Consider the following 26794-nt stretch of genomic DNA (forward strand, 5'->3'; position numbering starts at 1 on the left):
CAGTGCCCCTCGTTGCTCTTAAAAGTTAGATGGTTATTCTGCAAGGGCTCCTGCTTGATTAAATAAAGGTCTTTGAATGGATGTGATCATAGTCTAAATATATTCATAAATATATCAGCAAGCACAGCTTTTTGTATGGGTATAGGCAATGCAGAGATTTGTTTTACACTGGACGTTGATCATAAACATCCTATATATTGAGGTTAAGTGGTAAACACGCTTTCACTATTTCACAAAAGAAACCATTGACAGTCGTACTGTTCATATATTAACCTTAACGTACCTTGTACATTCAAATATATATTGAACCTGCTCACACTGCACCCTGAGGAGCTCGTGCAAACGCTAGGCATTTCACATGAAAAACAGACTTCTTAGAATATTCCATTTTCCCTGGTGACCCATAGCCTGAAAATGCGCTGCATGCGTAGAGTGAAGCTATGACATGTGCAAATATATCTGCCGGCACTGTGCATGTGTTGATAGAGCATCTCGGATGTTTTCTTTAAAGGGTGCTTTGTGAGTGCACCGACAATCCTTCATTCGCCAAACGATTGCACTGGGAGCTTTGGCGCATGCAGGTGGTTGTCAGGCGTTCAAAAAAGCACGCACTTTGTCAACATGTGGACACCTACACATGCTGAGCTTACCAGCTCTGCTTCGTCAATGTGTAAAGCACGTTTGTAGCAAGTGGCTACACACGTGTGTATGTTGAACTTCTTTCGCACCGTACATAGCCGACCGTGCTAATCGGAGGTGTAGTAGGAAGTGGCAATCTTTTCAATAGTACTGGATATGTTTGACTGTTTCACCACGGGCACTCACTGTAAGCTCTCTTGTCATATATGCCTGCCAACAACGTGCCAGTGTGTGTATGTGGGTTAGATCCCCATAGTAATTGGTATTGGGGAGGCTTTAATAAGTGAAAATAAACACCTATCAGCACTGCAACAACCACCCAAAATATATACGTAGGACTATTTATGATAAAAAAATCACAACGTGTTAATTTGGCTGCGTACATTCCCAAAGATGATTAATTCAGTGGGGATTTGCAACTGATTATTCATAAATCGTACAAAGTGCATCTACAGATTTAAAAAAATGTATAATGTAAGACTTGAAACTACAGTGGTACAATGGGGCAGACATGGTAATTTATGGGCTAAGCCAGCACCATTGAAATCCCAGGTTCAGATCCCAACCAGGTAGAAGAGATAAAGAGATAAAAACACGTTTTCAAGTGCAGCGAGTTGATGATTATGACGTAAACTTAGATTTTTTTTATTACATTGCCTAGGTTACTTTACGTCGTTAATATTCTAAATTAAATGTTTTGAATTTTACATATTCCTAAGTGTTGGGCCTTCATATACATTTTATTTTAAATTCACTGAGCAGAGCCACAACATTTAACATTGTAACAATGTAAATGTTGTGGCTTAGCTCAGTGCATTTTAAATAAAATGTGTATGAATGCCCAACACTTTTAACATTGTAAACGTTGTGGCGTTGCTCTCTAACTTACCAGTGTGCTGTACTAGTAACAAATTGTCCATATTCTGCTTACGTGACAAACCAGTACTAAATTGCAGAGGTGTGGACTCGAGTCATGTGACTTGGACTCGAGTCAGACTCGAGTCATGAATTTGATGACTTGCGACTCGACTTGGACTTGCATAACAATGACTTTGTCCCACCTATGAGATGTGGACTCGAGTCATGTGACTTGGACTCGAGTCAGACTCGAGTCATGAATTTGATGACTTGCGACTCGACTTGGACTTGCATAACAATGACTTTGTCCCACCTCTGCTAAATTGGCTATCGAGTGGTGGCGGGTTTAACAACGCATTTATATATTTACGCGATCTAACCCCTAAAAAACTGTATTATGGATGATATTGGTCGCGAAAGCCTACGTATTAAACTGTATAAATAAAGGTTAATCAATTCATTGATATTCACAGCCCTTTGACCACTGCTTACACAATCATAATTTAAACATTCTTGTCAAGTCTGCGTCTTAGATTTGCATCGAATGGTTTTGACACCAAAACCCACTTACATAGAAGGGAAACTGCGACATTGAGATTGCATGGAGAGAACAGTAAACCACAAATGAAAAAGGAGTCAGGCAAGGAAATTAACTTGCTCACCAAGGTAATATACATGTGTAGTGGTGATACGCGCTGGGTGTATATGTCGTGTGCCAGCGCGTATGTACGTGTGTGTGTGTGGTGACGCGCGCTGACGGGGAGGAGCAGGCGTCAGTGCGCGGGTGGGGGTAGTGCTGCTGATTGGCTGTGTGCCGGTGACGCGCCCAGAGGGAGTGATCGGGTAGCAGCGCGGTGTGATTGGTCGGGGAGTGGAAACACGCGCTGAGCGGAACCGGATCGTAGGGATAGCGCGTGGGGATTGGGTAACTGGGGAGCGGTGCCGACGTTGAGGTCCGCATCCGCTCCGTCTCCCGGGAAGAAGGGGTATATAAGGTGATGCACAGAGGAGCAGGGGGCAGAAGTGGAACCATCTAAGAATGAAGACGAAGGTGCAGAGATAGGGCCCGGAGTGGAGAGTAATGGAGAGTAGAGGAGAGTAAGGTATAAGCGTGTAGCCAGCGAGAGAGAAAGGTCTACACGAGCTGAGCAATGTATAGTGTGTAGCCAGCGAGAGAGAACGGTCTACACGAGCAGAGTAATGTATAGTGTGTAGCCAGCGAGAGAGAAAGGTCTACACGAGCTGAGCAATGTATAGTGTGTAGCCAGCGAGAGAGAACGGTCTACACGAGCTGAGTAATGTATAGTGTGTAGCCAGCGAGAGAGAAAGGTCTACACGAGCCGAGTATGCATACGGTGTAGCCAGCGAGAGAGAAAGGTCTACACGAGCCGAGTATGCATACGGTGTAGCCAGAGAGAGATGCAAAGTCTACACGAGGCGAGTGGAGAGTGTAGCAGAGGCGCAGAGTCTACACGAGGCGAGAGAGGAGTGTAGCCGAGGCGCGGAGTCTACACGAGGCACAGAGAGCCGGCAGCACAGAATCCAGAGTCAAGAGAAGCGCATTGTGAGAAGAGAGGCCACGCGTTGTATTGTTACAAGTCAAGATTTAATAAAAGAAGTGTGTTCCCGTCAAGGAGTTTCCTGCCGTCATTTTCCAATACTTCATCTGGCGTCAGAAGTGAAACGGGCTTCCAAGTATGGAGACGAGGAAGACCCGTAGGACCCACGGGATTGACCGCGAGGAAGACCTGGACGACTCGGGGCCGCTGGTGGCGGGGGGTGAGGAAGAGGACTTGCCCACGCTGCAGGGTCCGTCGACGGCGCCGGCCGAGCGACCGGGGACAGACGCCGGGCTTCGTGAGGCGCACTCCCGACTGGCGGAGCTGCTGCTCGCCGCCGCGTCCATCTTGGCGGAGATCAGCTCGTCGGGAGGAGCGGGGACGGTGGGGGACATTTTACAAGGTCGCCCCGCAGATTCCCGCCAAAACGAATGGGGGATTCCCGCCATTGCGCCTGGGCCTACTTTTGGCGGGAACGGCGAGCGCCACGTGGTGGTGGGTTCCCAAGCGCGCGCATCGACGTCATCAGCGCGCGAGGGGGTCCGCCATCTTACGTCTGCTGCTGGAGCCGCCATCTTAGACACCGACGGACAGGCGGAGAGGAACCACGAGGCGGATGACTTCATTTTTCAGCAGCGCCTGCCCACGTTGTCAGCCTTCAAGGCGGAAGGCGGAGACTGGGGCCAATTTCAGCGAAGGTTTTTGGCCCATCAAGAGATGTCAGCGTGGTCCGATGCTACGGCGCTGCGGGCATTGCCCGCCATGCTGGACGACGATGCGCTCGCGGCCTTCAGGGCTGCACGGAAGTCGGACCGCTCCACGCTGAAGGATGCGCTGGGGTTGTTGGCCAGGGTCTACGGGCCTCCCTCTATGTGCCGCCATCAGTTCTACGCAAGACGGAAAGCGGCCACGGAGACCGCGCTGGCCTATCGCACGGCGTTGCTGGCTCTTGCTGATGCGGCGTTCCCTCGGATGGACGAGGAGGGCCAAGACGCGATGGTTTTGGAGCAGCTGCTCAAGTTGGCGCAGGACCTGGGGGTCCCTATCAACACAGCTGACGAGATTGATATTTCTTCTTTGAGAGTCGCCACGAGTATTCAAGCGCACGAGGCCCTACAACGGAAGCAAGGCGTTGGTTGCAACGCTGCTGTCGTCGCAGCCCCGGGTTTGGTGGTCGCCGAACCCCAAGTCGTCAGCCCACGAGAGGAGGCGTTCGCCACGGGACGACCAGGGGACTGGAGGCCGGGGGCCCGGTCGCCTCTGCGATCGGGCCGAAAGTCGGAGCAACCAAGATCTACTCCGACCCTCGTCACGTGCTATAACTGCGGCCTCCGGGGCCACGTGGCGTCCGGGTGCCGCGCTCCGCGGCAGCGCGCCATGGGAGCTCGGCTGGACGACGACCGAGAGCCCAAGGCATCTCTACAATCCCCGGCAAGTCGCGGCACCTCACACGCTCGGCCTGTTTATTCGGCACACATGGGACGCCGCGTTGCGGCGGAGGAGGGCCGGTTAAGGTTCGGGGATTCGGTTCGGCGAGGGGGGTTCGGCCGGGACCAGGGAGACATTGAATGGGCGGAATTGGGGCATAGAATTGTGGCTGCTTCGGCGGGTTCGTCCGTTGTTACGGGATCTATTGATGGGGTTGAGATTAGGGTGTTAGTGGACACGGGGGCATCGGCAACTATTATATCGGACCTCATTTATAATATTCTTCCGGTCCAATGTCGTCCGCTGCTTCCAGTGGATGTGCCAGTTTACGCCGCTAATGGGGGATCGTTGGGCATTATCGGTCAGGTTAGGGCGTCCATTTGCATTGGAGATATCAAATTGTCGGGACCCGTTTTCGTTTCGTCTTCTTTGGCAGTTCCGTGTCTTTTGGGCACTGACTTTTTGGCTAAAATGCCCATTAAAATTCTTATCGATCAACGATGCATTGAACTGCCATCGGGTCGCCGGATTTCATTTTTGACGGGCCCTACTGACATTCGGACGGCGTGCGCTACGATACAAGCGGTGGCGACGCAGACAGTGCAAGTGCCCCCGGGTTCACAGATGTTGATTCCCCTCCGGTTGCGGAAACCATGGGTGAGGGAGGCTTCGGGACAGAGTATGCTTTTGGGTCCCTCTAACAAGGCTGTCGGGGGTCTTGATTTATCGGTGGCTCACACTTTGGTGCGGGCTGACAGGGATCCGTTTGTGATGGTTTTGAACGCGGGGTCGCGACCAGCTGTCATTCCGCAGGGCACCGTGCTGGCTCACGCGGCGCAGGTCCCTGGGGATGATGGTTTGGTTGCGCAGGTGGGCGCGAGCCCCGCGCGGAACGTTGAGCCAAAGGAAGACCTTGAGTGGGTCCATTCGTTATGTGCCGCCTCGGACGATTTGTCGGCGGCGCAGTTGGGTGCGCTGCGCGAGTTGCTCATTGAATTCTCGGATGTATTCAGTAAACATAAGTATGACATTGGGTGCACGGATTTGTTGCACCATCACATTGAAACGGGCGATGCGGCGCCGGTCAGGCTAAATCCCTTCCGACTGAGTCCCGTGGAGAAGGAACATGTTCAGTCGGCTGTTAACGATATGCTAGAAGCCGATATTATTTCGCCCTCCTCTAGCCCGTGGGGAGCGCCTATTGTGCTGGTTAAGAAGCAGGACGGGTCCCTGCGATTCTGCGTTGATTTCCGTCGCCTGAATAAGATCTCTGTGGCTGACGCGTATCCGCTCCCCAGGATGGATGAGTCCCTCGATGCATTGTCTGGTGCGCGATATTTTTCGACTCTTGATTTGTTATCGGGGTTTTGGCAGTTGCCGCTCGACGAAGAGTCGAAACCTAAGACAGCATTTCGGACTCCAGGGGGGCTGTTCCAGTTTAACCGGTTACCCATGGGACTTCACTCCTCTCCAGCGACGTTTCAGCGACTTATGGAGCTGGTTTTGTCGGGCTTGCAGTGGGATACATGCTTGATTTATATGGACGATGTCATTGTTTTCAGTAAAACGTTTGAGGAACACCTCCGGCGATTGAGAGGGGTGTTCTTGCGAATGCGATCGGCTAAGTTGAAATTTAAACCGGCCAAATGTCACCTCCTTCGTAGGTCCGTTAGATACTTGGGTCACATTGTCGATTCTTCGGGGATCTCCACCGATCCCGCGAAGACGGATTGTGTCGGTTCGTGGCCGACACCTACGTCCGTTTCCGACGTGCGTAGTTTCATCGGGTTTGCTTCTTATTATCGGCGGTTCGTTGAGCACTTCGCCACTATTGCAAAACCCTTGCACGCTCTAACGGCGAAGGGAGTGAAGTTCAAATGGGGACCGGAGGAGGAGGCCGCGTTTCGCTCCCTCCGGGACGCCTTGGTGGGTGCCCCACCCTTGTGTTATCCCGATTTTGCCAGTCCCTTTTTGCTGGACACGGATGCTAGCAACACGGGCATTGGGGGGGTGCTATCCCAAGTCGTTGGGGGTGTCGAAAGAGTTGTCGCCTACGGTAGTAGGGTGTTGTCTCCGGCGGAGCAGCGCTACTGTGTCACCCGTCGCGAGCTGCTTGCCATTGTTTTTTTTGTGCAGCAGTTTAGGCCATATCTTTATGGTCGTCACTTTACAGTCCGAACGGACCACGCGGCGCTACAGTATTCATTGAGGGTCGCCCAGCCCTCGGGCCAGTTGTCGCGTTGGTTGGAAGTCCTCCAGGACTATCAGTTTACGACTACGTACCGTAAGGGGTTGCGACACACGAATGCCGATTGCTTGTCGCGGTTGTTGCCTTGTGATGAATGCGCGTGTTTGTCGGGATCGGCGCGCTGTAAACCGACGCTTGCGGGGGAGATGGGGGCACTGGCTGCGACAGCGGGCGCACCGATCGGGGATGATTCCACTGCCTCTCAGGGTCGGGACTCGCTGCTCTCGCTGTTGCTCAGCGAGTGGGGCCGCCTCCAGATGGCGGACAGCTCGCTGCTAGCATTGCGCCGCAAGGTTGGGGGTCCCGAGGGGGACCAGGAGCGTACCGGCTCCTATGTACTTGAGCGGGGCGTGTTGTTGAAATGGGACAGTTTGTCCCGGCGGAACGCACTCGTGGTGCCTTCCGCTGTGAGGGGGAGGGTTGTCTTGGCGGCACACGAACGCCTCTTGCACTTGGGAGTTAACAAGACGCTTGCCCTGCTTCAGCGTGACTATTACTGGCCGGGAATGGGAAGTGATGTGGTGCATATCCTGAAGGGGTGCGTTGAATGCGCCAGGCGTAAACCACCGGCCGTGGCAGCTAATCCACCGCTGCAATCTATTCAGGTCTCGCGTACCAACGAGCTCGTTGCACTCGATATTTTGGGGCCCTTCCCAGTCACGCCGAGAGGGAATAAATATTTGTTAGTGGGGGTCGAATACTTTACCCGATGGCCTATGGCGTGGCCTCTCGCTAACCAGTCGGCAGCGGCTGTGACGGATGCCTTCGTCCAGGGCTATGTCCTGGACAAGGGGGCTCCCGAACGCCTGCTGACCGACCAAGGTAAACATTTTTCGAGTAAATTGTTGCAAGAGGTGTGCGATCTGTTGGGTACCAAGAAGGTGCGTACCTCCCCGTACCGCCCGCAGACTGACGGGATGGTGGAGAGACTCCACAAAACCTTGACTTCCATGCTGTGCCAGCAGGTGTGCGAGGCACATGTAGATTGGGACCTGCAGGTCCCGGGAGTCCTTGCTGCGTATAGAATGGCCCCCCATGCAGCTACGGGGTTTTCCCCATTCTATTTGATGTACGGTCGGGAAGCTGACCCGCCAATAGAAACGCAACTTGGCCTGTCCGCTCCACGAACTAATTCTAATTTGGCAGAACATATTAAGTTTAATATTCACAAGCTGACAGAGGCGAGGGAGGCCGCGCGGCTTAATTCGCGGGCTCGCCAAATTGCTAATGAACGGTTGCGGGCACGGAAGGTGTCCATGCACGAATGGAAACCAGGTGACAGGGCCTGGCTGCATTGCCCTCAGGCACCCTTGGCTACGTCGCCTAAATTGTTGAGGCCGTGGAGGGGACCCGTGGAGGTCGTGCGCGTTGCACGGCCCCAGTGCGTTCAGATAAAGTGGGGAAAGCGCCGGTGGTACGTTCACCCCTCCCGACTGAAACCGTTCTCGCCTCCATATGGCCTCCCCTTGTGTCGTGATGGCCGGGCGTGTGACGTGACCGGCGACCCAGGGGGGGAAATGTCTCTGCCTGATCCACACGTATTTTCGCCTGATCTGCTCCCAGGTGTCTCGGAACTGACAGCTGCCGATCACCGGCGGCCGGATCTCCGCGGCGGGGCCGGCCCTTTCAGGCCCGTTCCGCGCCGTCTGGAGCAGCCGGAACCGCCGGACGGTCGTCAGTGTCCCGCCCCATACGATGGACCAGCCAGACGGACTCGCGCCAGGTCGTGCTACTTTGCATGACCTGCCTCGTGAAGAGTCGGGGCAGTTGGAGCGCCTCGTCACTGCGTGTAGTCGCAGGGACGTGGGGCGCGTTCGTTTCGAATTTGCTCGTATCGTGTTATTGTTGACTTTTCGGGTTCATTGTCGATCTGTACATAGTTATTCTTGTTGTTGTTGTTGTTGTGTTATGTTACGGGGCACACTCGGGGGGTTACGGGGTTTTTTTTTGTTGGTTGTCGTTTTATCGTCGCGGTTGGTTGTTGTTAGCAGCCGGGCCGGCTGCGAGCTATGTGGGAGGGGGTGATGTAGTGGTGATACGCGCTGGGTGTATATGTCGTGTGCCAGCGCGTATGTACGTGTGTGTGTGTGGTGACGCGCGCTGACGGGGAGGAGCAGGCGTCAGTGCGCGGGTGGGGGTAGTGCTGCTGATTGGCTGTGTGCCGGTGACGCGCCCAGAGGGAGTGATCGGGTAGCAGCGCGGTGTGATTGGTCGGGGAGTGGAAACACGCGCTGAGCGGAACCGGATCGTAGGGATAGCGCGTGGGGATTGGGTAACTGGGGAGCGGTGCCGACGTTGAGGTCCGCATCCGCTCCGTCTCCCGGGAAGAAGGGGTATATAAGGTGATGCACAGAGGAGCAGGGGGCAGAAGTGGAACCATCTAAGAATGAAGACGAAGGTGCAGAGATAGGGCCCGGAGTGGAGAGTAATGGAGAGTAGAGGAGAGTAAGGTATAAGCGTGTAGCCAGCGAGAGAGAAAGGTCTACACGAGCTGAGCAATGTATAGTGTGTAGCCAGCGAGAGAGAACGGTCTACACGAGCAGAGTAATGTATAGTGTGTAGCCAGCGAGAGAGAAAGGTCTACACGAGCTGAGCAATGTATAGTGTGTAGCCAGCGAGAGAGAACGGTCTACACGAGCTGAGTAATGTATAGTGTGTAGCCAGCGAGAGAGAAAGGTCTACACGAGCCGAGTATGCATACGGTGTAGCCAGCGAGAGAGAAAGGTCTACACGAGCCGAGTATGCATACGGTGTAGCCAGAGAGAGATGCAAAGTCTACACGAGGCGAGTGGAGAGTGTAGCAGAGGCGCAGAGTCTACACGAGGCGAGAGAGGAGTGTAGCCGAGGCGCGGAGTCTACACGAGGCACAGAGAGCCGGCAGCACAGAATCCAGAGTCAAGAGAAGCGCATTGTGAGAAGAGAGGCCACGCGTTGTATTGTTACAAGTCAAGATTTAATAAAAGAAGTGTGTTCCCGTCAAGGAGTTTCCTGCCGTCATTTTCCAATACTTCACATGTTATGAGATAGTCGACAAATTAGATTGGAGAAGTAAAATGTTTAAACATAAAGGGACAAATCCTGATTTTAAGTTTTCGTGACTGCAGGAATCCATACTCATTGTTTTTTTCGGTAAAGTCACGTAAGTAGAAAAAGAAATAATAAATCACGACGTTTCGATCGCAACACAAGCAATCGTCATCAGGTAGAAAGATACAGCAGTAGAAATGCTGAACAATGAAGGGCTGTATCTTTCTACCTGATGACTATTGCTTGTGTTGCGATCGAAACGTCGTGATTTATTATTTATTTTTCTACCTACGTGACTTTACCGAAAAAAACAAAAAGTATAAAGGGACAAAGTTTTCGCCATCTCAGATTTGCCGACGAGAAAGTGTATTTCACAAGCAATAAAAATTTATTACAACAAATGGTTGAAGAAGTTCGCAAATAAGGCTGCAAAGTTGAACTCACAATAAATGAGCAAAACTAATGTAATGTTCAACATGTTTCCTAAACACAATATAAACAAGCAACAGTTAAAGGGACATAACTCATGAGCACAAAGGGATGCAAGCATTCAAAAAACTATCCCCTGTCATGCCAGTTGTCAGGAAGAAAGACAAACAACTGATATCATAATCTAAACCTTCGGCAGACATCTGAGCCTGTTAAATCTTGCTATGACTGCAAGTCACCTTGGAAACTATCTGAGATTAGCAGTGGTGGGGGGGGCACTGACCTCTGGACCCCCAGCCTGTGCGCCAGGAGCCTCCAGTCGTTGCCGCGGGGGTTGGGGGAGTCCAGGCTGCTGCACAGCTTCTGGCGGATGGAGTAGGGCAGCTTGAAAGCCTGGGGACCCACGAGGGCCGAGCCAGCAGAGATGATCTCGGGAGATGATCGGTCTCCATCTAAGGGTTCCTGTAAGTAGAAATGTTTATCAATTGGTTTACATTCATAATAGTATAACAATTTGTTTTTGATATAATGCCCTGTAAGCCTGGGTGTTTCAGGGCACTTATACGTGATAACATTTACATTTAAGTAAAATAAAGCAACAAATAAAATACAGTATGACACCATTTGTTTAATTCGACATGATTAAAAAAAAGTATTTTAACTTTTGTAATAAATTGTGAATTATTTGATGGACAGAATGTATAAGTCTAGTGTCTTTTAAACTTCCCCTCATGGTCTCTTCTCAATGGAATATCTTCAATTGCACCTTTCTACACCATCTTCTAACCTGCAGACTTCAACGGCTCAAACTCCAAAACCCATTAAACATATTTTTCACTGCTGGTTTCCTTGATGCACTCGCCCCTCTGTTTTACACATCGCATTGAGATGAAGTCGTATTTAGACATTCTGTAAATTAAAACTGTAATTGCACTGCAGAAAGATGAAAATAAGAAGGCTTGATATACGTATCCGTTTTCCCACCTTGGTCCATTCCCTTGGAATTTTAAGAATAATAATTTTTTAACAATTCTAAGAAAATTGGGCAATTTTCAATCCGATACTTGATATATATACAATGTAATAAAAAAAACAATGCAATTAGCATTAATCTTTGTCTGGACGTGTTTTCCCTTTGAAAGCCACTCGTCATTTTCGCACCTCTCTGATGAAAACTATTTTTTGCTACAGGCTATCTTCCAATTTCCCCAGATTTATTTAGTCACCATCACCTATTACATGATCTCACATTTACATGTCTGTCAAGACCAATTACTATACAAATGCCAAAACAGCAAACAAATACATTGGAGCATGCACGTTTAAGTAAAAAAATACAACGTAAGGCAGTCCCCAAAGCCCAAAACAAATTAGTCATGTAACTACTGTATACCATAATGCATGGTGCCAAAAACCTTCAAAACAACAATTTTAATTTATAAAGTGCATCACTGCAATTTCACATCAAGAGGCTTTACATATTTTTAAAGCATTTTGGTTACAACAATACGCCTATTTTAAGTGCTGTGTCCATAACCTGTGATTGCACTCCCCACAATGCTGATTTTTTTAGGCAGCCATCAGCATTTTCCATAACATAAGAAAGGTGATTCCATGATCAGTCGCAAAAGAAGTCCTATTTACAATAAAACATCCTACTCTGGGGGCATAAACACCGGGCACCACTATTGATTCCCTGTGCCCATTGCGGATGCAAACATGGACTCAATGAGGTGACCAGATCACTCGAAGTAAGCAGATCCTCGAGACTTAAAGCCACCAAATATCACTGAAAAAATATCTCACAATACTGAAAGAGGGGATGAACTACATGGAGATGCATTGTCTTGAGCGGTAAATGATTACGCAGTTGACAAAACCCATTACTTTAAATGCCATGGAACTCACAGATTTCGCAGGGCATCTACTTCAACAAGAGGGTGATCTTGATAAAACCAGGACAACCTCAGAATTTCACCTGTGCTGATCGGATGAGCTGAGTGTACTGCAGGGGGCATCATGGCCCGGTGGAGCACGAAGGCAGTTCTGATTGCTCACACTCTCATGCCTCCTCTAAGTAGACCATCAGTGAGATATACACCTCGTGAAGATGGTCACCACTGTGCCGCTGGCACAAATAATTAAAAAAAACTTTCAATAGATATCCATAGAAGACCTTCAGTGTGGAGTCTGTGATTAATCTGATATGCTAGGCCCCAGATGTGAAAGCACTCGGGGCGTCTGGTGTGGAAAGTCACGTGAGCTTTAAATAGCACTTGAGGTATGGCTGGGCACAGTGTCACGTTCATGACATGATGGAACATGCCAATGGCTGTCGATAATTAATGCACAGTCACAAAATATATTGTCAGCTTAAAAATGTAAACGATCAAATATAGAGTACACTGTATGAGACATTAAAAAAAATGGATATCAAGGTCAAAGCCAAGACACCACCTTGGCCAATTACAATGATGCCACCATAATTTGGCTACTATTGGTATGAAAATGTAGAGTGCTGTATATTGTATACTGCATTTGGATGTCAATTAAAAGTGAAAATTAACATGCTCATTTATCCGTGAGATGTTTTGTTGAGAAATGGTGACCTTGCCTTCAAAATATGAAATCACACACGCAAATCTTAACAGAGCTTTACTGTGCTCTGTGATAAATGCCAGTTGTTAATTTTGCATGGAAGTCTATGTATGTATGTATGTTAAACTTATTTCGCACCGTACATAGCCAACCATGCTAATCGGAGGTGCGGGGGAATGGCAACAAACTAAACACAAAAAACATGGAAATCCATGCAAAATGAAACTGATATTACTATGACTTACATTTCTGATATCAAGACATCAACAGCTTTGGCAACATGAAAATAGCACAAGAGTGGATTAATTGCACACGAGGCTTGTATTACACAGACAATTAACATATATATATACACAGGATAAAAAAGGAATTAAACATTTAACATTAATTAGTTGATAAAGCTAATCACATCAATTGTAAATGTCATTACAGAAAGTAAAATCCGTAGCTTTCTCCCTGTGAGTATTGTTTGTAAACAAAGAAAGGTAAACACTTGAAGACTGATTCTAAAGTGACTGAAAGAACAACAGCTGTTCTTTGTATGGCATAAGCCAAGGTAAACCTCATGACCTACGTACCAACAGCAGCCAATCGATATTGCAAAACCTTTCAAGCACTCAAGTGTCACAAGCTGCCCAGCCTGAACACCGCCACTTGCAATTACTAGCCACAAGGCTCAAAAGTAAGTTCGGTTAACTCCACACTTTTTAGAATGCCCAAAAAAGCTGCTTTTCAGTGAGACTTGGAAGATAATAAAGTTGAAAAAGGAGCAGAGCTAACCGACCAGGCTGCCTTAACTTGCAATTTTATTCACCAAGTGCCATGCCTTTTGACTAAGGCTTGGAGAGGGCAGCACATGTATGCCCCACATCTGCTCCTAAAAAAAGTACATTCTACAAACCTGAGCAGCATTGTTCCATTCCCTGTAACGCTGGAAGCCTTTGTGGTTATATAGATTGAGGTAGATATTAAACACCAAAGTGAACTATCTGAAGTAAGAAAACATAAAGGACCTTGACAGTCAATTTCCTTTGCATCGTGCTGGAAAAGGTCCTAAAGGAATTTGAAACTCAAGGCCACTGTGTCCCCTTTAACCATTGATTTATCCAAATCTTTTGACCACATCGACCATTTCCTTGCTACAAAACAAAATCCCACAAGAGCGTACAATATTAAGGTCCTTGATAGCACAAGTGAATAGCTTCCTTCTAGAATAAAGGAACATATCAACACCATGCCCAAGCGTAGCATTGACACGAACTCACTCACACAAGCACACAGAAACCCAACCTATTATGTTCAGAATATGAAACATGAGGCTTTGGAATAATGCTCATTGTGACGAAAAGTTCAGTTGATGCATTATTTGCTATCAATCAATACTGTAAATTATAATATAAGGCTGCTAAAGAAAGAATGCATGACAGCAAATGGTAACGCTTGTGATCTATAATTATAGTGTGTGTGCTGCACATCAGCTGCCTATCCTTTTCCATAATAAGCAGTGCACAGGAGTTGCTGGTGAACCACATAGTGCCATTTTAACGACAGTCAATTGTTTAAGTTGGTCTAAGACGACAACACTTGATTGGTCCTACAGATATTTATGGGCTGTCACGAAGTTTATAGACGAATTCATGTCAATATCTAAGCCCATATCTGAAGTAATCTAGACAATACATGCCCAGTGCCATATTTCACAATATTAGACCATTGTATTGCTGTGGAATAATACAAATTATATGTTTGAAAAAAATTACAATACTTGTCAATATAGAATGTTATTATAGTTCATTATTGATATATATCGATAACAATTACTACATCCCATAAAAAACTGTGTATATATACATTTACTCATGCATTTAAACAAAGAACATGTTATTCATATGAGAATATAAGGCTGCGCTGAAAACAAATGGTCAAAACTATTGTAGTAAATATAATGAAGTTCTTCTATGCTGGGTAAATTCCCTTAGGCCACAGTCCAGTTTGTATTACTGCCTCAGGTAACTGTAATGGTGATGTCTATTAAAAATGTATGTCCCACACATGTATATATCAGTATTTCATGAGTGATAATATATTTTTACAAAAATCAATTAAAGTGAAAATGAACCGTATAGAGTTGCCAGTCTAAATTGAAATAATTACTCCTGTTTGAACTACTGCCTATTCTGGTGAAATACCTAGGGTATTGGCTATAGTAAGGATTGAATAGTGCTTAATTTGCTGATATTTGGTATATACTGCATGCACATATATTCTCATATGGGATGGAAAGGAATTGATTATCCAATCAAAGACACATTTTCATGTGGCAATCATCCAGTGTCTTTCTGCCACTATCAATCATCAGCTCATCTGCACATTATTGTGACTTGTTTTCTTCAATTACTTGTAGATATCAATAACCAATAATACAACAAAATACATATGTAATTTATATTATATAGTACCTCCGATTAGTGCAGTTGGCTAACGTACGGTGTGAAAGAAGTTGAACATATCTATATATAAAATTTGTGAATGTGTGTCTGTTCGAAATGTTGAGCATACTTCCCGACATGTAACAAACTTGAAATTTGACATGTGGGTAGCTTCCAGACTGTACACAATTCAAAACGTATAAAAATATACTTTTGTATTTTTTTGGGGGGGGGGCGCAATGGATATATTTTGCACGGCAAGTGAGCGGTGACGTCACATCTGTGATTGTCACCCGCATGCGGCAGCGTTACGCAGTGTGCCTGCTGACGTCACCCCCCCCAACCCTCTGTGTAGGCCGTGTATCCCGCTAAATGCGCGGCATGGCTGTTTGGATTTTCTAAGTCAACGCGACTATTTTCAGCTCGCTCTTAAATGTAAAGCAGAAAATACATCTGTTTGTGTGAAGCAGCAAAAAACTCTCGATTGCTGAGCTCTGACGTCATGCGATTTGCACAGCTGATGCTGTCTGGAATTTCTAAAGGAACGCGACTATTTTCAGCTCGTCACGTCATTCCCTTCCCAAATTGCCTGCGTAAGGTTCAATTTCCTTGAGTGAAAAACATCCGATTTAGTTAAATGTATTTGTTTCGGTTTTCTTTCTTTCTTGCAAGCATCACTTTTTTTAAGGGTTTTCCACTCAAATATAAGGCAATATGAAATTAATCCAAGGCAAGAATCTAAGTCCCGGGCGAAGCCCGGTAGTAAAGCTAGTACATTTTAATTGGGCATGGGCCTGTGTAGCGGTGCCACAGTGATTAGCCACAGTGATTAGCCACTGCGCTACAAACCTGGCAACCTCAGCACACTTCCTAGACATGGGGAAGATAATTAGCGAATACTTTCAGAACCTGTCCCGGACCTCCCTGAATTTAGTTCGTCCAAAATTAACATCTAGCGTGGTGTGTGAACAACATTATTTGGGAGACAATAGCGACCAGGCGTGGAGCAGGTTGCACAATCCCCTCGTGAATTGTGAAATAATTAATCAGTGCTTGCTATCAGCACTTGCAACACACTAATATTGATCTGTGATGGATCCTTGTATGTGCATTTTCTATACGGTATACATTCATATGAATGTACAGTCCTGTGTGGCTTACAGCAGGACTGGGGTGGGGATTGGGGGGCAAAGCGGTTCAGATATCATTCGCCACTCATGTGAGATATTGCAGTGTGCAGCGAAATATATCAGGGCTAAATATGTCAGACATTTTTGCACCAGGCACACCACATCCAGTATGCCTCTCGCTATGGCCGTGGATATTAGTCATGTCCAACTCCAGTCTTATCGTGGCCATAAAAAAATATTCAGTGAGAAATTAAGCCCTGCAGTGCAATTTGAAATGGAAAATGACATACATTTGGAAACTCATGTGATGAAACGTTAAATTGTCTCATCATAACTTACCATGGTGCACTAGACATCCAGCTGCTTACAATTGCAATTAAAATTTGTATTATATATAGTGTGAAAAAATACCAAGTGTCTATGCTTTACAGAATAATATCAGGGCAATACAAACAAATTGTGCAATTAGGAATAAAAAAGTGTAACACGAAATACACAATTACATCGCACGTAATATTTAACGACTTTTACGGAATATTACGGAATTAAAAAAGAATATTACGGAATTAAATAATATTTTTTTCTATCTACGTGGCTTTAACGAAAGACTCAATGAATATGAATATTTAAATAATATAAGTTTAAACAATGTGGGAGAGTTTGAAGTATTTCCAGCACGTGGAATGTCATTTCAGACTGTAGGCGCACAGGAGGAAAAGGGGAGACCATCCCATTGTGCAGGGGTTGGAGTTGGGAGATAATGAGGGAAGAAAGTAGTAGAGATTCCATTAATCATTTTGGATCTGAAATTTAGCAAAAGATGCACACGTGAATGAAGAGCTGGTGCAGAGTTCGAGGATCGGGGGAATATAATTCTAGTTTAGGGAGGCTAATAGTGCATCATATCATATTAAGGTGTTGCACACTGCCATAATACACATGAATGTGCAGCTGTGGCATTCTGACTGCCATGCACTCCTTGGCATTCCTCAGTATTAATGTGTGTAAATGTTTTAAGAGATAATCATGCAATCAAACTATTACAGCTATTTCAAGGATCTTGTTCACTTCATCATCAGCCATGATCAATCCACAGCTGGATGGAGTCCTCCCACGACCCATTGCCATCTTGCACGGTCGTGCAATGTAGAAACTTTTTCACCGACGTGACATTATTACACTTGTGGCAAATTTATAATTGTGACATGTTCAATTGAAAATGTTGTACTATACTTTTCACATTTGACATTTGTGTATACCATAGTTGACACTATATTTACATGTATGGGTTATTCTGTGGAATTAGTTTTCATGTTAAACATTTGAACATGTGTTCTGTTTTATTCACCCTGCATTTTGATCATAGCCATAATATAGGTTTTTTGGTTAGATCGCAAAAATATAAATGTGTCGTTAAATCCGACACCACCTGACATAGCCAATTAGAAAGGTGTGTCATGTAAACAGAACATGCCAATTCATTACTAGCACAGCACACCAGTGCTTTGGAGAGTCAACCCACAACATTTACAATTCGAGCACAATATTTCGCCAGTAATTACAACTAGCATCATCAGGCAACAGCCAGAGTTGTGACATCCTCCTGTTTCGCCCTTAAATAGAAGGATAAATGTGATGTAGTCACTTGTGAGCCAATCAATATTGGTCATAGGTTTCCCTTGCAAAATAGACATTGTCTAAACTATTTCTTACTTAGTTAAAAATACGCAGCTAGATGTTAATATTGCTCTTTAATCACTGCCATATCAGACACCGTAAAAAACAGAAAGCAAAGCTAACTTTGGACCACACAGTGCAATTTGTCCCGCTGAATGCATATGTAGTGACATCGCAGGATGTCACTGGGTAATGCTGGCCCTAGAGAGGCACGGCGTGCAGTGTATTGACATCGCAGACACCTCTAGGATGTGGGTGTAGTACTGGCCCTGGAGGGGCTCGGTCAGCGCTGAGTGATAGCGCTGGATGGCACCACTCTTGGTATGCAGTGCCAGCCCAACAGGATAGGGTGTGGAAGTGCCGGCCATAGGAACGGGGTTACTATAGGACATGGCACTCCGGTTGACCCGAAAAGACACGTGACCGGTTAAGTCTACAAAGGGCCCCAGGTGGGGGCTAGGGGTGGTCACGTGGTCCGGATAGAGATCCTGCTAGAGGGTTCTGGAAAGTGGTCGTGGCCAGGGGTGGAGCTGGCCACGCCGCAGAGGATATAAGCCGGGTCCCCCAGAGGGACCGGCGCGGTTGTTCATCCTGAAGAAACCTCTGTCTACGTTCTACGTCCTACAGAGTCTCCAACACGTGGGCCATGACCCAAGTTGGGGCCCGGTCCATTGTAGATAGTTATGGTGTAATTAGCGTAGTTAGCCTGGTGGTCACCACCATAGGTTGTTATTCTGTTAAGGGGTAGTTACCCCGTGTGTTGGTGTTAATAAATGTGTTGCCTCCAAGAAGTACGTCTGCGTCTCAGTTGAACACACTACACATATATATAGGAAGCGAAGCCATGATATATGATGTAGAGGGCTCAGAATCATGAGCAGAGAACCGGTAAAGCTGCATGTTCCAATCTTAGCCCAGGAAGCGCGGCAATTGAGATGGAGACTTTGACAAAAAACAAGCGTTCCGTGTGCGAGCCATAACCTGGCTATCAAAGTGTGAAAATCTCGACTGATGAGCAAAGTGCCACCCCATGACTTTATCCCCACTTACTTCCAGACGCACGAGACACCATGGAAACCAGACACCAACACTCACTTTGGATCGCACAGTGCAATTTGTCACGCCATGAACAATGCATTTTGCTCAAACTCGACGGCGCACATACGTACGAACAACGCGGTGGCGATTTTCGCACTTGAATAAATATAGGCCAATCGATCATGCTGCCAGGCCGAACACGTCTCAAAGAAATTCTGAATTTCAGTTAATAATAGATACGTTCATCATGTGCAATTATTATAGTCACATTCTTTATTCCTTATATATAATAATGAAAAGGTATGCAGCCCCTGAGTTACTGTCTCGCAACACTGCTGGTCAAAGGGGATCCACGATCCCGTAGAGGGAGCTCTGGAGAGCTCTGGAGAACCCATCTACTGGGTGTTTTAGCCTCCTCTTTCACACTCACCAGACGTCTTTAAAGAGGTGGGAGTCCCAACACTTTACCCCACCATGTGTGGCCTGCAAATCGACCAACTGTGCTTTACGCATTTAATTAATTGCACAGAAATATACTGAAAGTATGGACAGCATTTTAACCCACGACCTTACGATTGTGAGTCAAGCACCCTAACAACAATGCCAGCTGGCCAAGTTTGAGACAGAGGGATACATAGAGAAAGACTTGACACGAAGAGCCAGAGAAAGAGAGTTTGAGCGAGAGAGACAGAGGGACAGACACAAGGTGCTAACGAGTCCACTCATGGTATTCCATGAGAGTTTTTAAGTGCCTTGCTCAGGTGCGATGTGTGGAGAAGGCGAGGTCCCTGGAGATGCGGAGGGGGTGACTCACGTTGAGCAGGGTGGTGCGCAGCTGCAGCACCTGGCCCTCGCCCTCCAGCTGCTGCACACAGAGCTTGCAGGAGAACTCGGTGCTGCTCAGGCCGGCCCTCTCCAGGGTGAAGGTGCAGTGCAGCAGCCGCTGGCAGCCCGGCCACACGTGCCAGAAGGGGATCTCCTGCACGGCGGCGGCACACCACAAATTCGGCATCGGCAAATCTGTTCACTTGTGTTGCTATAGACTTGAGGCTAACGAATGGTTTGACAACAGCACACATTAGTTTCTTTGTGGTGGAATCTTCGATTTGTAAACATTGTGGAGGTATCAAATATTGTATATACCGGCTTCAAGTCCAATGCTGAATGCATTTCATACAAATTTACAATATGTTTTAAGATGAATGTTTATTTTCAGGGTAGAACAATATATTCTTTCTTAAGCAATTTAATACTTGAGAAAACTACTAAAATAACTCGGCTCATCATTAAAATTCCGGGGGTCTATAAAATAGATAACACTTTTTGAGGAGTCTGTAACACTCCGTAGGAACATAGAATGTTCACCACTGGCTCAGGGTTGCCAACAAAAATGAGTAGAGCCTGACGTCACTTTTTGATTACGACCACAACTTCACAACTTGGGTTGCCACCTCAGGGGTACAACAAAGTGAACATATCATGGAAAAAATATCTCACAAATCCTTCAGTGGTGTATTTAATACGCAACTGACAAAGTGCAGGGACTTTAAACGTTTCGAGCAGACTTACATATCTCTCAAGACAACTACCTCAAAAAGAGGACATCCTGGGAAAGCCAGGACAGGTGTCAACCTTAACCACAACTGGCACTAATCCTCTTGTGTACCTGCAACTTGCTGTGTGCATTGTTCGTCCAAAGAGTGTCTGGGACGGCATGCATTGAAAGCTGAAGGTGGCCAGAGTTGGCTTTGAAGTGCAGTGTTGATGGCTCTCCAACCATATGGCCTCCCAGTCGCTTCTCCAGCTCTACCACTTCCTGAAAGGAAAGATAAGGGTCCCAATCCATCAGGGTGACACGTGTCAATACTTGTGGCAACATATTAAGTGGGATTTATGGAAGTGGAGTCAACATCCCAGGCTGCCTAGAACAGCAATACTGGGTAAGCCACGTCAGCAATATCGCACATATTGACTTGTTTTTTTCCCAAAATAGAGCAAGTTGTTAAGAAAGAAGTAACCCCACACTTTTGTAGAAACCCATGCAGTGATGAGTACATGGCTACAATTCGCCTGCAGAAAATTAGGAATTGAGGTCATCACACAGAAGACATAAACAGCAACATCAGCAACCATTGTCTATCCACTGGTTCTGTAATGCCACAATACATCTCATTCCTTCAGATCTCGTCACTCCATCTCTGCACTTTTTCTGTTAATGTGGGTGTTTATTATCACTTACAGATTTGATCCACGCTTCTTTGCACAAATTTGATCTTTTTCTGCATTTTAATATAGATGCATACACACGCAGAATGAATAGATAGTACAACACTTTCAGTACTAACAAGCAGCAGCATCTGTGTAAGGCTTAGTTCATAGCAATATTTTGTAATGTAGGGAAGGCGCCTTAAAAGTGCCCATGGAACAAACTCAACAGATGAACAGAAAAGGCCAGAAATATGTGCTGATTACAGCCATTTGCTATCCGGTGCTCTAATCACTGTCACTTTTTATATATGTGCACGTTTTTTGTAGACAGCTTCTGAATATAGCTTTGTGGTTAAAAATAAGTAAATAAAAGCAATACAAAGTTACAAACTGTCTTAACTTTTTATTCTGCCAAAGGGTCATTAAAATAATTTGTGATTCCATCCAGCTTTATATATTTTTTTTGTACTTTGGCGGTGCTGTGAGACCATAACCGGACAGTTTGCACACTTGTCAACACAACAACAAGCCCGAAGACTCATCACCCAGAAGAACAGTATGAGACCAGCAATACGTCATCATATCTGGCCATTCTCACTTCGCTGAAAGAAACAAACATTTATCGTGTGCCAACATGCGTGTGTGTGTGCAGTCTACATTTTTATAATGAGGTGTAAAAAACTCACAGGATCCGTTGACAGAAGCACATCAGCAAATGAAATTTCATTGACACTCATGACGTAGGTAATTTGCCAAAATCGCTCGTGATGTATTGCTTCCTATACGTTTTCACTAATCCACATTTAAACGATTGATGTTTTTTTCTCAAGTGTTGCATTCCCGTCACTTTCACATCAGAATACGTCATTAACACACATCTCATACCCTAGCAAGTGTACAAAATAGGATACTGCAATCATATAAAATATGTAAGACATGACTGAAATTATTTTACTTTTGGCCACAGCGCCATCAACTCATTAACTATTATTGCAAACAATGCAATTTGATAGTTCATTTCCATGGGATATTCATTAGTTAGTGCTGGTGGTCTTTCAGTGATACAGACAGTGAATATTGATGGGGGTTAAAACTTGGGCTTTAAACAAAAAGCACCTCAAAGCCCAATATACAAATTTATTTTCCAAGATCATAGTGATATGTTATAACCACAATGCCACATCTTACCACACATTACACATAAGATAACATTTGTTTTCGATATATAATGGTAGTTGCATATATGTGTTTAAATAAACAATTGCAAGTAATATTCACACAATCAATATTTCATCCTTGACAGTATAGTTTTGTTTTAGATATCAACAGACTTACGTAAAAAAACACGTTTCAAAGTAACTCAAGAATTATAGTGTGGGTTTATGTGTCCAATCTAGTTGCATTAAGTGTGACTTTACACCCAGCGAAATGAGGTCGCTGTGGTTGAGTTAACCAAATTGATTTATTTATGTATTACAATATCTTATTACAGAATAGCTTACTTAAGGTCCAGTCAGTTTGATTACAAGCGTTGCGTTTCCGCAAACATGGCAGGTGTGCAGTATCATTACGTAATAAGGGTCAAGTCTTCTCCATGGCAAGATTTTCAGAAACAACGCTCATGAGGGCGGTCACTGTAGCAGCACTCCAGCCTCATTTATACACAATTTTAACCTTCACATTGCACAGACCACATCATTTATTGCACCTGGACAAAGCAACATTGTGCTCGAGGTAATATCATTTATTCAAAGTCAATTATTGCATTTTTTAGTTTTTTTCCCATTGAAATGGTGACACTTTCATCGAATAAACCTTCCAAAAGAACTTTCTTCTTTTGGCCAATCGTCAAGTAAAAATAAATAAATGCCAAAGTAATATCAAGACCTGTCTTCTTTCATCATTTATTTCAAGGAACAACTGTGTAGTTATGAACTGTCAGGCAACACAGAACACAGTGTGTACTTTGTGTCACATAAGCCTATTGGGTATAGGTGGCTAGGTGGCCCAGAAGGCTGAAACATATGTCAGGGAATAATCCAGCACCAAATGAGATCTGCCGTTTGAACCTCAGCCACCCAACCCAAAGTAACACAGTCAGCTCATGCGTGGATAGCTTGAAATCCATCATAAATCATGGTAATTGCACTTAAGTTCAGCCCAATTAGCACATCAATTAGCATATATTTGTGTGGTACAGGACGGAGCGTCTGTAGCGCGTTCTTGCGGTCTGAGATTATCTTTAACATCATACTCGAAGCAATTTTTTTGTGAGGATTCCTATGAAGTTTCTTCCAGGATTACATTTTGTATAACAATTTAATGGTTTGCTTAAGTTGAAGTGAACTAAAAAAAGGTTAAAATAAGAATAGGCCTTACCCTTTCTTGGTAAAGATGATTCTTTTTTATTACTCTGATTGCCCAGACAGGGTGAAGCCTATTCTTTTTATTTCATCATTTTGATACTGGAAAAAAAGGTCCCGTAACTAATCAGATGATCGTGAATTGAAATTCAAATTGTCAGTTGACCCCGTCTGTCGACTTTCCAAGCTTGATAAAAAGAGTACCACATTGTCGATAGTCAACAGTTACCTTAACATGGAGAGATCAACTGACACCATCACAATGTGCAATCTTCCGAACTGGCTGAGGGCCACCAATAGATATGAGCAGTACCTCACGCTTGTTTGAACAGCGAGCAGTTAAGAGACTTAAATTTTGCCTATCTCTATAAGTGGTGAGAAATCTCTCTGTCCCTTCAATGGGTAAAGATGCAGCCCTGGAATGTCTTGCTCATGACAATGCTGGCAGAATAGCCTCCACTAGAGGGACCTCCAGAGAAAACATTTCTATGGTATTTTAGCCTCCTCTTCCACGCTGGTCAGGCATTTTAGAACAGGTGGAAGTACCTACAATTTAGCCCACCATATACAATCTGCTGATTGACCAATTGTGGTGTTCACATTTAGACTGCGTGTGGAAAGACCAGGGAAGGTTTTGAGAAAATTGCCCATGAAAGAACTGACGACCTTCGGAATGCACGTCTAGTGCTGCTAACACTTACCCTATGGTCGCATCCTCGCCCCTTTAATATGACAGAAAAGGAGGTGCATTATTCTGGCCAATTCCGTGTATCTGTTCAGACTATTTGAGTTAGGTTTTATGAGCACTTTTAAGCTATCTTTCCCCAGCTTATAAAGTCTTTGGATGAACTAAGCCTTATACAGGTGCTATCATGAATATGCCACTATTTAGCGATAAAATGTCATCGTATTTCTATTTGTATTGCACTTGGGGGCGCGATCCTCGGGAGGGAGCCAGCTCTCACCGTGAGGGACTCGGTGTCGTCGTTGAGGCAGTAGAGGCGCAGGCTGTACTCCAGGGAGGGGCACACGCTGGGCGCGAACGCCGCCAGCCTCAGCCGCTTGACGGCCGCCGGGCCGAGCGCCTCCCCCAGCACGGCGTACGTGCCCGGTGTCTCTGTGAGCACGTGGCACACCCGCTCCTCCAGCTGCCAGTGGCAGCACGGCGGCCGTGCAGGCTCCTCGCCCAGCCTCAGCACCTCCTGCAATGCCCATGCACGTGGCTGGGTGAGTGGGTGGATGGATGAAGGTTGGTAGGGTGGGTAGCGTGGGTGGATGAAGGTGAGTGGGTGGATGGATGAAGGTTGGTAGGGTGGGTAGCGTGGGTGGATGAAGGCGAGTTGGTGGATGAAGGCGAGTGGGTGGATGAAGGTGAGTGTGTGGGTAGGTCGGGGAGATGGGTTGGGTGAATGAGAGAATAGGCGGATGGGTGGGTGAATGAATAAAGGAGTGAGTGGGTTAGTGATTGAGTGGGTGAGTGAGAAAAATAATAAGGTGAATTAATGAGGGTGTGGGTGAGTGAGTGAGTGGGTGCATGAGTAAGGGAGTGAATGAGTTTGTGAATAAGTGAGCAAGTACGCATCAGATTTAGTGAGTGGGAAAGGATTCTGGTAGTAGAACTCCAGTCCAGCACAAGGTTTTCCAACATTTAATTTGTTTCAAACGGTGTTAAATACTTCAATTTTATAAATTCCTGGGTTACTATTGTTTAAGGTTTTTAGGAGTCTGGAGCAGTGCTCAACTCGGCTGCCAGCCTTGAGCCAGTAATGCAATTTACACATACTCATTATGAGGATGGATTTATTATAGAACTGTCCAAACATGCACCGCACGACCTTCCTAAAAAATAATAATTAACCTTAGTGAGACTTAACTCGAATTAATAATGAAGTAATTCATACAGAGCGCTAAGTCTAGTCGCTGGAGCTCATGAGAGAATTGATGGGCTCTTCAGGCTACCATATGCCACCGGATCCATCAGAGTCACTGTCCCTGATACAATTTTCCACTGGCACATCTGAACCGAGTCCACACACGGTATGGAAGGTTTCTATTGGCTGTTTTTCGTGCTGAATAAAAACCAAATAACAATAATACTCTGGCTCGAGGCCAACCAAGGACAGCGGCGAGGCTGATTCATTGCTTGTAAAGTCATTCTGTACACTATCAGGACACAATGTCACCACATCATCTATAGGCGTCTTGACTCGTTCGTTGCATGCGACCTTATTAGCATGGCTTGGCTGCTGCAGTTCTAGAACAGAATGGCGCCTCCTGAGTTGCACCAAGCTAGCTCGGGACAGCCCCAGCATGGTTCGTTTGTGCAGTAATAAAGAGGTATTTCTTTAGAACTGCTTTTTGTGTTTAGTTTGTTGTCCTTTCCCCGCACCTCCGATTTGCACGGTTGGCTAAGTACGGTGCGAAAGAAGTTCAACAAACATACATACGTATGAGACCCACGCATATCGAGGAAAGAAATGAGGAGGCTTGAGGACCTTGGAGTGCAAGGGCCCTCACCTCCCAGTGCCCAGAGCTGAGCTGTCGCTTGAGGCTGAGGGCCCAGTCCTCCGGGCTGAGCTCGGCGCAGTGGCGGAGGGAGAGGATGACGGGGGAGAGGAGGGGGATGTTGGGGGGCCCGCATGACACCACGGGGCTCAGCAGGGTCTGGCTGCCCTCCAGCACTGGCCTGAAAACATCGTTGACAATGCTAGAACATTTTTTGTCACAAATTTTTTTTATATATGTAAAAAAGGTTTTTGAGAAAAGTAGAAACATTAATGGTGACACATGTTAAATACATCAGCAGCACTTTAGTGCAAAGGCATCAACAATTATAGAAGCATTTCTTTGCTCAAATTAATAGGAGAGGGTGCTTCCTGATTTCAATTAATCAGAGACCACTAATTCACATGAATAAACACGTGCAGTTGGAATTTTTGTTGTATCGGGATTTGTATCTGATGTAAACAGTGGAGGAAATTGCCTTATAGGACTGAGAGGAACAGATTTCTGCTGGTTATATAACCAGATATTTACAACAAGGTTTGAACGTCTGGGCATATCCACGAAGCTTGATGCGGGGTTCAGGTATAAAATGTTAATTTTAAAGACATTTATTTATTATTAACAGTCAAAGTGTTGCCTTTCCCAAATGAGTTTTGGG

The 26794-nt window shown here is 45.8% G+C and overlaps 1 protein-coding gene across 2 annotated transcripts in view; it reads right to left on the reverse strand.

The window, feature by feature from the left end:
* LOC144934188 (netrin receptor UNC5C-like) overlaps nucleotides 1-26794 on the reverse strand; it is a 162423-nt gene that overhangs the window by 26278 nt on the left and 109351 nt on the right. For both annotated transcript variants that reach the window (XM_078859755.1, XM_078859754.1), the window contains 5 exons: nucleotides 26149-26317; nucleotides 24597-24833; nucleotides 20727-20876; nucleotides 19875-20039; nucleotides 10472-10650 (listed from right to left, as the gene is read on the reverse strand). In XM_078859755.1, coding sequence (XP_078715881.1) covers nucleotides 10472-10650; nucleotides 19875-20039; nucleotides 20727-20876; nucleotides 24597-24833; nucleotides 26149-26317 — 900 coding nt within the window. The remainder of the gene's footprint in view (nucleotides 1-10471; nucleotides 10651-19874; nucleotides 20040-20726; nucleotides 20877-24596; nucleotides 24834-26148; nucleotides 26318-26794) is intronic.

This window comes from Lampetra fluviatilis, chromosome 9 (genome assembly GCF_964198595.1).
Source record: "Lampetra fluviatilis chromosome 9, kcLamFluv1.1, whole genome shotgun sequence".
Lineage (NCBI taxonomy): Eukaryota > Metazoa > Chordata > Hyperoartia > Petromyzontiformes > Petromyzontidae > Lampetra > Lampetra fluviatilis.